Below are 12187 nucleotides of genomic sequence, written 5' to 3'. Positions count from 1 at the left end.
TCTGCATCTGAAGAAGAGTTTGAGCCGGAAGACGCGCCTGCAGCGCCCGCGAGTATCACTGTGCAGCGGCGGTTTTCGCACTTTGTCGTACTTCATACTGCGCTCACACGACGGCTGCCGGGCATTGCGCTACCACCATTGCCAGAGAAGCAGTACGCAGGGCGATTCAACGATGCGTTTGTCGAGGCGCGGCGGGGTGACCTGGAGCGATACATCAATAGAGTTGTGCGGCATCCCATCGCACGATACGCAGAGATGCTGACGTTCTTCCTTTCATGCGAGAGTGACTCGGTGAGCTTTCTCGCACGCACTTCACTAGAGCTTAATGTGGACATGTCTGAGATGCAGGAGTGGAAAAAGCAACTGCCATATTACCTTGCGCTGCCACCAAAGGGCCCATCATTCTATGCTCAAGTATATCATCCTGCGTTTAATGTAGATGCGGAGGACGCGGAGGAGGCGCTTGACCGCTTTGTTGGGCACACGCATGCGGTAGGCAAAGGTGTACAGACACTCAGAGCCGTATTCAGCAAGATCCGTGAAGCAAGGGTCGGTGAGAAAATAAGCTTCGCTCAATCCGCATATACGGAGCTTAAATATATCATAGAAATGTCGAAGGCAGAACGCCTACTCTCGTACTTGTTGCTGTCATTAATCACGTCGCGGCCGCTCGCATCCGCATCTCCAAACCCAGAGACCGATGAAGACGAAGATGAAGACAAGAGCAAGGCCAAGGGACACATGAACGAGGACGGGGCGTGGTGCTGGCGGGAGAACTGCGAAGGTGCCCAACATTCGTCGTTCGTTCTAACTATGCACTGACCAGGCGGAAGAGTGCCTCAGGCTGACGAAGGCCCTACAGAAGACGTCTGAGACTCTGCAGAACGTGGCGGATCTATATGACGATCATGTGCGTTGTGTCTGTGCGCTTGACCACTTGCCCGTCGTTGACGAAGTCTATGCTAGGCACGGCGAACGCAGCTCGCAACGCACGAAGCTCTTAAGGGTGTCGCGCATCCCGAGGCGATCTATGCCGTGAGTATGCTCTCACTCGATTTCGCTGTATGTTGCAATGTTCCTGATTTGGATTTCTCCCAGCCAGTCATCGATACGCATCGGTCGACGCTGTCCCGATACCATGAAGCCATACGAGACGGCGAGGTATGATTCTCTTCCGACAATGAGTAGAATTAGGTGATAAATGCAATCACACAGGAGGACGAGGAGGTTGCCGCGCGCTGCGAGACCGTACTGAACACGACTATGGCGGAGATGGAGACATATCACACGCAAAAAGTCGAAGATTTCCAGACTCTCGCCAAAGAGCATCTCGACGGCGAGATCGCGTTGTACGAGCAGGTTTGTGCTTGCTCCTCCTCTCCCCTTACACCTTCCGACTGGAATTATGATGCGTTTGAATAGATCCTCACGCGCCTGCGGACAGCCCGCGCCGCGTTCGACGCGCCGCAGTACACCGCGCTGAGCCGCACGCCGCGGCAGCCGTCGATGCATGAGCGCGAGCTGGAGCACCCGCGGCTCGTGCCTGAGCCCCTGACGCAGCCGTGCCCGCATGTGTTTGACTCGGCGCCGATCCGCCCCGTGAGCGTCGCGATACAGGAAGGCGTGGGCATGCTCCTGGGCGGGGTCGCGCCCGCAGCGCGGGGAAGCGTGTTTGGGAAGCTGTGGTAGGGACTGCATTCGCACTTGGTGAACTCGTAGGGAGGTGGTCGGAAGGGCAGTGGCAATGTACCGTACATACCCGCAAGTCAATTGGACGGACTTCGTTTCGGTCTAGGAGTGATATTGTTCTACGTGGTATCTGTACAAGGAATACTACATCGTTGCCATCATAAGTCATGTCAGCAGCGTAGCCTGCAGAAGGCCAAACTCTAGGCGTAACAAGCGAGCTCGTCTCTGGAACGTGGTGATCATGAACGATGGTACAAATTCTTTTCCAGCGTCGAATATGATCCTGCTCATCCCAGTCCTTGTTCTCCATGGTCGTCAGTATTCGGAAGTGTCAGGACGTCCGGGACCGTCGCCATGCCAATGGAGTAATCCCAAGGCGGACCCTGCGCGGTGAGCACTCCGTCCTCTGAGTAACTGCTTCGGGTCTTCTCCATACATGACGATTGGAGAGTTGAGGGCGATGGCATGGATATAACGATAGCGACTTGTAGTTGGCCTCGCTGAGGCTCTGCTGTCTCCGGATCGGACAAAGCAGGTTGCGAGCCCTCAGTAATCTCCCTGGGACGTCCGTAGTCCAGGAGACGAGCAAACAACAACCGGCGCGGACAATCAGACGGAGCCCCAACGGGGGATGTGGCGTCCGGGTGTGTTGTCAGCTCCTGGGCTAGCGTGCTCTCACCACTCAGGTATGATGGTGGGAGAAACTGAGCCGCAAGAGGCTGTTATGACGGATGCATGCATGCAGGCAACAGCGAATTCAGATCGACACTAGATATAGATTCAGACGCACGCAGATCGACGTACCATCATGTCTTGCCATTTGCCAGGCGGCGCGTGCCATCGATCGCGACTGCTCGCTCTACAGCCCGCGCTGACACCGATGTTGGGCGGGCGCAAGCTGGTGTCCCAGATCTGTGGCTTCTGCCTGAAGAAGCCCTCAGGGGGCTGGGGGCGCGGCGCAGGTTGCACGAAACGCAGACTGGGGTAGAGCCGGCGGAGTGCAAGAATGGAGAGGACTGCGCCGACGAATAGGCCGGACGCGAGGAAGACGAGGATTAGCGGTGGGCCCTCGCCTGTGTGCAGGATGGACTCTGATGTTGATCCCGAGCCCGTACTGGAGCCCGTGTCGGGGATGGACGACATGGGGGCGAGGATGCGAACGGGCTGTTGTGTGTTGCCAGCCGGCGAGTATAAGGACGTGGTGGCGAGCGTGAGGACACCGAGACCGAGGGTGTTACAGGGAGACAAATCCGGAGAAGTAGCGTCATACTGTCTCAGACGTGCGAAGGCCGCACTCGACCAGAAGAATGATGCCCGGGAGAGGACGTTCTCGTGCAGCCCCGTGGGGGAATCGCGGCCCGGTTGTTCCTTTAGCGCAGAGAATTGCCACTCGCGACATCGTGTACGGTCAACTGGCAGCTGGAATCGCCCCGGATTCACTTAGTCCTGACAAATCGTGTATTCAAAGTCCACACGCTCTCATGCAGCCAAGCATGCAGGTTCTTGGTGGCCTACCAAAACCTACAAGCTGAGCGTTCGATTGTAACTGAACTGAAGGTTGAAGTATCTTCAGCTTGCGGTTCAAGGCTAAGAAAACAAGGTGTTGGTGAACGATGTGAGAAAGCAAAGAAAGCGTTCTCAGCTCAAGGCCGGTAGACGCCCCATGATTGGCTCATTGTAAAGCATCACGTGCTTTCAGAGATCCTATTACGTAAGAATGCAGGATTGTCCGGTCGCCGTCGTCGTTGTCGTGGATGAGGTCTGCCACCGTCGCTTGCTGTTAACCATGTTTGTCGGCTGCACTTCATGGTTCTCGACGAACTCTTATGAAAATGCCTTTACTTGGCGGTGCCAGTCAATTCGCGGAACTTTACGGACGCGACATATGAACGGGCTCGCATCGGAACACCGCCAGCGCCCCAGATGCCGACGCTAACCTGTCGAACAGACAAGCTGAAACTGTTCTGGTTAGGCACACCAACTTAGGAAACCCCCAAGGATGCTCCTAAAAAGTCGCGGTCGTGAAGACACGGAGAGAGCGCGACGGAAGGGAGGTGTGCGTGGGACTGGGCGTGACTGTGCTCGGCCTGTCCTCCAATCCGCTCGCGGCGTTCCAGTCATTTCATCTTCCGTCGGGAAGGCGTTCCACTTTTTTTAGTGATCCCACCGCTCAGGGCGGCAACGGCTCGCCCAACATGCCAGACGGGGACATGGGCAGACCATGAGCATGACCGTGGTCTGACTCATGCTTATGTGCCCCCACGGGTAAACCATCCTCGTCCAACTCATATACACTGGGGCAACATATTGAACACTACGTGCAATATCTGACCAGTGTTTCTCCTTTCTGCGACCAGTTGCCCATCCCTCTGTCCTGTCTGCATTGTACGCGGCCTCTAGTCCTCGTGGCTACACTCGCGCCCACACAGAAGTCTGTCCTGCCTCCACTGAGGTGTTGCTAATTGGCAGATCGCAAAATGAACATCGTGAGAAAGCAGGGTGAGTAGTCTCCGTCATACCAGCTACCCGATACGTCTACGTGTCCGGGATGGTGCTGCATGAGAGCGAATGCTGTGGGACGGCGAGGAACGGTGTTGTTTGGGGTCGACACCCCAGGTGCCGGACGGTCTTGGTGTTAGGTCCGAATTGGTATCCCTGTGCCGTCTGTTCTTTCGCAGAAGCGACATTGTGGTACCGACAACCATAGCCTGCGTCAGCAGAATTATCTGTTGCTACGCGACATGCTGTGACGATGATGATTACTGAGCTCTGTGAGATTGCTCTTCGCAGATTGGTGGACACCGGTCGCTGCTCCGTCAGACTGAATATCAGCAGCACGTCCCACATGCTGATCATGTCCAACTGGGTGTGCAGTGCACGCCGACTATTAAGGCGGGGCCCAATCAGAGCTCTACGTACATTCCCCCATCCCCCATCTTTTTGGGCTTATCACAAGAGTTGTCGTCGGCCCACTCTCCCCACCACTTCCTGTCTCGCGCCTCCAATCCCCAACTAACATGACTATAGTCCTCAACCCCGTCTGGGTCAATGGCGTCCAGAAGCTAAAAGTCGTCCCGCAGCGTGCGTGCTCCTCCATCCGCTCCCATGCTCGTCCACGCTCGCGCTCACAGCCTATCTGCATTCGTAGCCCCGCCAAAGCCGCCACGCGGGCTTGTCCCCCCTGCGCTGGACGAGGCGACGCACACCGTGCGCTGCCTCAACCAGCTGCGCTCGAAGGACAAGAGCATCGAAAAGTATATCTACCTCACTCAGCTCAAAGATGCGGACCCTCGCACGTTCTATAGACTCTGTCTGGCTAATATGTCTGTCAGTGCCCGCTCCTGCATCATGCGTGCAGAGGGCTGCTCGTTGATACTCGGGCTTACTGCAGGAATTCACACCCATAATTTACACCCCGACAGTCGGCGACGCGTGCCTGCAGTTCTCGCATATCTTCCGCAGACCGGAGGGCTTGGTGCGTAGATGTCTCGCCCGTGCAGCCAACAGGCATCTGAATCCTGTTGCAGTACGTGTCCATTAAGGACAAGGGCAGCATTGGCAAGGTGCTCCGCAATTGGCCTCGCATTGATGAGGCACGAATTGCTGTTGTGACTGATGGTAACGGCTATTTGTGTTGAGCATAGCGAGTGGATGCTGATTGATGACAGGATCGCGAATTCTCGGACTCGGTGATTTGGGCCTCAATGGAATGCCGATCTCCATCGGCAAGCTTTCGCTATACGTCGCGGGTGCAGGGTTTGTCACTCCGTCATGAGTGATGGTGATTTCCCGCTGACGATAGAGCTAGAATACGACCGTCCTCTACTGTACCCATCTGCCTCGACCTGGGCACGAACAACCAGAAGTTCCTCGAGGACCCGCTCTACCTCGGCTTGCGCCAGCCGCGCGTGACGTCCGAAGAGATGACCGAGTTCATGGAGGAGTTCATGCACGAGATGTCCGTGCTCTTCCCGAAGCTCCTGATCCAGTTCGAGGACTTCTCGACGGACAACGCGTTCGCGTACCTCGCGCGCTTCCGCGAACGGTATCCGCTGTTCAACGACGACATCCAGGGCACGGGCGCAGTCGTGCTCTCTGGGTTCGTGAACGCCACGCGCCTTGCGTCTGCCGCGAGCGGTCGTCCGCTCAAGGACCACCGCATCCTGTTCCTCGGCGCGGGGTCCGCCGGCGTCGGTGTCGCGATGCAGCTCATGAACTTCTTCAAGCTGCAGGGGCTCTCCACAGAGGAGGCGCGCCGCCGCATCTGGCTCGTCGACTCCCAGGGGCTGATTTTCGACAGCCGCGGACCCATGGCGGAGCACAAGAAGTGTATGTTGCGCGATCTAGCTGTGGGACCATATCATGTTGAACGAATCATGCAGACTTCTCGCGCCCGGACTATGAGGGCCCGCCCATGACGAACCTCACGGACGTCATTAACCATGTCCAGCCTACTGCGCTGCTTGGATTGTCGACGATGAAGGTGTGTGCCATGCCCCGTCTGCGTGGTACGAATGCTGAGCCGCGATATCCTAGGGCGCGTTCAACCAGTCGGTTATTGAGGCCATGTCTGCGCTAAACCCTCGCCCCATCATCTTCCCCCTCTCGAACCCCGTCCGGCTGTCTGAGTGTGAGTTCGATGAGGCGGTTCAATGGTCGCGCGGGCAGGTCATCTTCGCGTCGGGGTCCCCGTTCCCCGAGCAGGAGTATGACGGCCGCACACTGTACCCGGGACAAGGTGCGCGCTGAGCGATGCTGACCACTGCGTGCGAGATTGATTGCATGTCTTCTGCTTTTGCGCAGGAAACAACATGTATATCTTCCCGGGGCTCGGGCTTGGCGCGATCCTCGCACGCGTATCCTCTGTGACGGATAGCATGGTTGAGGCGTCGTCGCTTGGCCTTGCGGACTCGCTCACGCCGGAGGAGCGTTCGCAGGATCTGATCTACCCGCGCGTGGAGCGCATTCGTGAGATCAGCGCGCACATCGCCCACAAAGTGATCCGGGCGGCGCAACGTGCAGTACGTCCTTTGTGGCCTACTCGGCATCGTCGGCTCCCTATAATGACTATTGTGTGCACAGGGAGTTGATAGGAATGCGGAGATCAAGGACATGTGGGACGACCAGTTGCTTGAATGGATTAAGAGCAAGATGTGGAACCCATGACAGGTTTATCGCGGAATCAGGTAGTTTCTCGTTTCTGGGCGTTGGATTATGTGTGTTAGTTATATTATATGCATTGCGTTCGTTTACACTTCTGCATACTGTGCTTAGAGTCTATCTCTGCCTTACCGGTTGCTGACTGCTATAATCGGCGATATATAAACAATTCGCGCCTGAGAATATGTGGCTAGCCTAGATGCGGCTATGTCATGTAGCATCCAGTACTGGTGATACCTTCCGAATGACTCCTGTATATGAGAGGACGGACAATAGAATTTTGATACCATCGCGGAGAACAAACCGGCTTCCTTCATAAGAGTGAGGACTACTGATACAATCTAGACCAGGAAAGCCAACATCATTAGTCGCTCGTCCTTCGCAATCTGCGGTGCAATTTCCGTCGTATTTGCCATGACAACCATGACTACGGACGAAGAGAGCGAACAATGAGACTGGACGCCACCGGTTTGGTGGCCGCCCTATATAAGCCGCCTGCCATTGCCAGTATAAATTCGCGCGGAAATCTGTCTCCCCTTTACATGTGGCTCCCTTCGAAAGAAATCAACAAAGTGAGTGGACAGCCGACTCCACATTCCAAGGACCAACTGACCAGGAGGTTACCACGCTGAAGCTTCCTCTCATAGAACCAAGGCCGAAATGACCACAGGCCCGCGACCACTCGAACAGTTACCCGTGGAACTTTGGGCAATGGTTATCGACCATCATAGAGACGATTCCCGGACGCTCAAGAGATGCATTCGCGTATGTCGCCACTGGGTGCCGTTTGCACGCAAACACTTGTTCTTTGGCGTTGTCATCAAGGAGAAACAAATACTGGACGCGTTCACACACCTCAATGAGCAGCGCCCCGCCTTCGTACGCTACGTCCGACGCCTCACAATGGTGAGGGCAGCGTTCACCCCCCATTTCGGCCACCTTTGGTTGGCAGTCCTCGCACATTTCGACAAGGTCGCAGTGCTGATCGCGAGGAGGTGGCCGAACGTTCACATGACAGAACGCACTAGGCTGGAGCTCCGACATCACTTTCCCGCCGTCAAGGTGCTAAGGTTCGAAGACCTTAATATGGCAGGAGTGGACTTACTAGCCCTTGCACGAGCATGTCCGCAGCTGGCCGAAATCCACCTCAAATCCGTCTGCTTAAATATGGAGCCTAATCAGATACCTGCGCCCCCGCATATCGCCCATCCTACTACGCAGGATGAACACCCACATGTAGCCGAGGGGCATATCACCGTGCTCTCGATGTCAGCAGTACCACAGCAGACGGGGCGCCTGGTCTTTGAGAATGCCTTGCACACTCATCTCACACACCTTCAAATTGGACGGCCGGATGGGCAGAGCTTGCCCGCATATACGCTACGACTTCTGAGGGCCACTAAAGAAACGCTTGTGGAGTTGGTATTGGCGATATCCGGTACAGCTACGAGTGACCTGAATGGACTGCCTGCGACGTTCCCGTGGCCGAGCGGGGAACATGTTTTCCTTCGTCGCCTGAAGAGGATTCATATCAAGACCGCTTTGCTCGAGAGCCAGGCGCCCGACGCTTGGAGCCGAGTGACACCAGTGACATGGGTCACTCACTTACTAGAACGAATGTTCGAGGCCGGCCGCCCAGCGACTTTAGAGTGTATCACCATTAGCCTCCGGACCGTCGATATCTGCGACACAGCGGGGCATTTCTCTTTGCAGGGATTGAATGGATTTCTAACAGAGCTTGTTGGCCGCCCCATACCGTCCATCGTCCTCAACATATGTGACAGCGTCGAAAAGAAGAGGTGGACGGTCTCAATCCTCGGTCCCATACTGCGTCACATGCCAATACTCATGCGTTGGGAAGCGAGCGTTGTAATCAAATACGGGCAAAGATGGGATGCCCATGCGGCTTTTGGTGGTTGCCTGGTGGGAAACGTCAAACAACATCAGCTGGAGCATTCACAGTCACTACGAGTAGATAGACGTCCTGTACATATCTTTATGGTGTAAACACTTGGGAATAAAGCACTGCAGCCTCTGCTTGTGGGTGAGACTGGTTCACTAAGGCATGCACTCTACGCGCAAGTCACTCCAGATATGCAGCCTGCTCATTTGGAAGACCACGACCCCACGTTTGGGTTTTAGGTACACTGCGTGCGCGCCTCTGCAATGTCACAACAAGATTCCTACGTCATCTCGTTGTCCGACGTCTATAGATTACAGCTGCAAAGAAGTGGTATACAATAACTTAGCTGGAGGAGCCTGAGGACGAGGAAACTGTTTTGTTCAGGCAGACAGGGACATTTTGCGCTCGATGATGAGGGCTGAGAGTAGAATGTGGTCGAACAACCGATGGCCATCAGGAAAAACAGTTAGAGTGGCATCCGGTAGTGGTGGGGAAGCATCGAGAGGGGGAGGGACGAAAGACGCTATCTGATGGGAAGAAGAGTTCGAGCACTGCACCAATGTAAGCGATTTCAGATGTTTGCAGAACAGCGGAACGGAGACACACTATGCACATGTATGAGCCATCGTCCAGTGTTGTCCGACAGTCCCAGCGAAGACGTATATCTTCATGTCCCCATGTAAATTGTCGCTGGCCGATCGCACCCTGTCAGACCGCATATACGCAGGCAAGCTGTGATATGTGCTTACCGGTGACTTTGGTTCGTTGACCAGCACGTTTTTCAAGCGTGTAGTATAGCTGCCTATCGTAACTGTCGCACGAGGATGAGTGATGCCGAGCCTGCACAATGCAACCAATAGGACGCGTCAGAAAGGCATGCTTGCCCGATCAAAACGCTTAGATGCACGACGCACTCAAATTCGCCCACAAATTCTCCAGTAGAGTCGGATCCTCTGTGCACGGTCGTGACATACGACAGCGGCGCAAAAGGCTGCAGATTGAGCTTGACTGAGATGAAATATATTGCGCCGCGGCCGGGATCGACGTCTCGCGGAGGGACGACGAGCATAGACTTTGAGTTCCATGACACGAATGAGTACATGAGGGGGCTTGTGGGCCGCTCAACGTGCACATAGCTTGGTGACCATGATTAAGCTGGGTCAGCTGTCCCATATCATCATCTAAGATGATCCTGACGGCACATACCGTGGCGGCCGAGACACTGTGATCACGGATGGTGAACGGCTTGCACCAGCAACTTGCGACGAGTAGCTGAACGCGAGGAAATTTTCCGCAAGCGCAAAGGCTTCTATAGTTCTAGTTGCTTACTCTGGCAGGGTATCTGGCGACTGGTCGTCACTGAAGGGGTCTATTCGGGTCCTAAGCTCAGCGAACACGGTCTCACTAATCGACGCTGAACTCACCGGCCGCATCCTCGGGCATGATGTCTAGAATCATTATGAAGTCGCAGTGAGTGGTGAACGACAAGGCATTGACACCACTGGTCGACGGCGCTGGTACATGATGGCGGGCATAGAAGCCGCGCGGCGCTTCTGCCGTGTTTACCCCTCGAGGTCGTCTTCCAGGTTTGATAGTGGGCCCTTGCAGTATCTCACGACGAGCTCGACAACGTTGGACGCGTCTAGGACGCGCATGTGCTAAAAATAGCTTGTGGTCAGCTCACACCTGGACTTTTCCCCGCTGCGCTTGATATCGACTGCCTGGTGGCTCGCAGACTTTGTCGACGGGGCGGACACCGTACCACTCGACTTGAAGCTACCTTGAGCTCACTCAGGATTATACATATACGTAGTGAAGGAGGTGCGTTGATATTCCAAGTGATGGGTCGGTCGCTCTGACATCAAGCAGCTGAGACCGGCGACACCGACCGCGTGGCGATTTGGCCTTCCTTCGAAGCAACACGCTTTAAACGCGCCGCAAGTCTTTAGCCAGGTGGCGAGCACAAGCCACAAGTGGCTTTGTGGCTGTAGCTCCTATCTTTTGTCAAAGCACATACCCAATGCTCTTAGCCCCCCGACCCCATAAAACGGACCTCGAAGCGCACACATCGCCTATTCACCTAGTCTTACACTCACGCATCTAAGATAGTTCCGTAAAAGATGTACTTCTACCAGCCGCCAATCGGCCTGGGGGTGGCACACGCTCTTGGAGTGTTCTTCGCCATCTCCTACGTTGGCTCGCTGTACCTGTCGCGACAGGCGCGGCTGGTCTTCAAGAGCTCCGCGCAGCGTCTCCGCGAGGGAGAGCAGCGGCGCAAGCAAAACGACGAACGCTGGCGCGACGACCCGGACGTCATCCGTGCGCGGCTGGTCGCTGTGGGGCTGAGCACCGCGCTCAGCTGCGGTATCGTGTTGTGGCTGCTGTGGAACCTCGCGCAGGACTTCACCATCGCGTTCGACGCGGCATCCACGCGCCTTGGCTTCAGTCTCCCGCTCGGAGACGTCTTTCCCGTCTGCCTTGTTACGCCGATACTCTTCCTAGGTCCGCTATATGCAGAGTACTTGATGGGTAGGCTGCCCCTGCAACGGAACTGGAGTTGGCGTCGAGACTTGCTCCCGATGATTACGACATGGCAGGGCTGGCGGAATTATCTCATGGTGAGTCCTGTCTCAGATAGATGCTCTTACATTAGATATTGAGAGATGTATCGATGTAGGCTCCATTGACCGAGGAGGTCGTTTTCCGCGCGTGCATGCTGGCCGTGTACCATCTCGCGGGCGCGCCCATTGGCAGGATGATATTCATGACGCCTTTGCTGTTTGGATTTGGTACGTGCTATGACCGCCTACCGCGTCCCCCACTGCTAACGCGCGTATTTAGCGCATATCCATCATGCTTGGGACATCTTTAATCGTTACGGGCGCTCAGTGGCTGCTGCCAAACGTGCTATCTTTGCTACCAGTACGTTACCGCGCTGGGTATGGCTCATTACAACTGCTGATATCATCTTGTAGTCTTACAATTGTCGTATACGTCTCTTTTCGGCTTCCATTGCTCATACCTCTTCCTCCGCTCAGGGTCAATAATCCCTCCACTCACGTCGCATATTTTCTGCAACATCATGGGTCTCCCTCAGGTCAGCTTTCATCTGGCAACATTCCGCTCTCGCCGCAACGGTAAGGCTTTGTGACTGTTAGGAAAAACCGCCTCGCTGATGTCCTTTTACCTTGATTCTCTATCCCCATAGCTATTAAGGCTGCATACATCATCGGTATTCTCGGGTATATATATACCATGAATAAGTGGACACTGGTGGAGGGTTGCTTGTATTGGCGAGCTACTAGTAAAGTAAACGGCCGGCCCATATATTGACTGCTGCAGGAACCACGGGACCTTGGGACTGTGTTTACGTCGAACCATCTCACTTCCTCTTACATTCACTGGTAACATAGGTTATAACATTCGTGTACTTAT

General features: G+C 55.1%; 5 protein-coding genes across 5 annotated transcripts; 4 read left to right on the top strand and 1 right to left on the bottom strand.

Annotated features, from left to right (window-relative positions):
- Positions 1–609: 609 nt before the first annotated feature.
- POSPLADRAFT_1047403 (hypothetical protein) lies at positions 610–2721 on the top strand (the record flags this gene model as incomplete). Its single annotated transcript, XM_024479279.1, has 8 exons — positions 610–800; positions 844–910; positions 967–1035; positions 1099–1161; positions 1216–1359; positions 1423–1685; positions 1894–2079; positions 2517–2721. 8 exons carry the CDS (start codon positions 610–612, stop codon positions 2719–2721), a joined length of 1188 nt encoding a protein of 395 aa, XP_024337934.1.
- Positions 2722–4706: 1985 nt separating this feature from the next.
- POSPLADRAFT_1146826 (hypothetical protein) lies at positions 4707–6855 on the top strand (the record flags this gene model as incomplete). Its single annotated transcript, XM_024485990.1, has 10 exons — positions 4707–4770; positions 4838–5016; positions 5081–5164; positions 5217–5307; positions 5358–5445; positions 5498–6018; positions 6072–6172; positions 6226–6427; positions 6493–6710; positions 6772–6855. The coding sequence occupies 10 exons, from the start codon at positions 4707–4709 to the stop codon at positions 6853–6855; spliced, it is 1632 nt and encodes a 543-aa protein (XP_024337933.1).
- Positions 6856–7509: 654 nt separating this feature from the next.
- Positions 7510–8856, top strand: POSPLADRAFT_1034643 (hypothetical protein; the record flags this gene model as incomplete). The annotated part of the gene is made up of 1 exon (XM_024477036.1): positions 7510–8856. The coding sequence occupies one exon, from the start codon at positions 7510–7512 to the stop codon at positions 8854–8856; it is 1347 nt and encodes a 448-aa protein (XP_024337932.1).
- A 276-nt stretch (positions 8857–9132) lies between these two features.
- POSPLADRAFT_1058069 (hypothetical protein) lies at positions 9133–10195 on the bottom strand (the record flags this gene model as incomplete). The annotated part of the gene is made up of 7 exons (XM_024480992.1): positions 9133–9303; positions 9359–9442; positions 9502–9592; positions 9667–9888; positions 9959–10024; positions 10082–10121; positions 10177–10195. 7 exons carry the CDS (start codon positions 10193–10195, stop codon positions 9133–9135), a joined length of 693 nt encoding a protein of 230 aa, XP_024337931.1.
- Positions 10196–10872: 677 nt separating this feature from the next.
- POSPLADRAFT_1145746 (hypothetical protein) lies at positions 10873–12085 on the top strand (the record flags this gene model as incomplete). Its single annotated transcript, XM_024485835.1, has 5 exons — positions 10873–11370; positions 11430–11541; positions 11594–11674; positions 11728–11889; positions 11961–12085. The coding sequence occupies 5 exons, from the start codon at positions 10873–10875 to the stop codon at positions 12083–12085; spliced, it is 978 nt and encodes a 325-aa protein (XP_024337930.1).
- Between the last annotated feature and the right edge of the window lie 102 nt (positions 12086–12187).

Source organism: Postia placenta, assembly GCF_002117355.1.
Source record: "Postia placenta MAD-698-R-SB12 unplaced genomic scaffold POSPLAscaffold_9, whole genome shotgun sequence".
Classification (NCBI taxonomy): Eukaryota; Fungi; Basidiomycota; class Agaricomycetes; order Polyporales; family Adustoporiaceae; genus Rhodonia; species Rhodonia placenta.
Note: the sequence above shows the minus strand (reverse complement) of the source record. Positions and strands in the feature narration are given on the sequence as shown.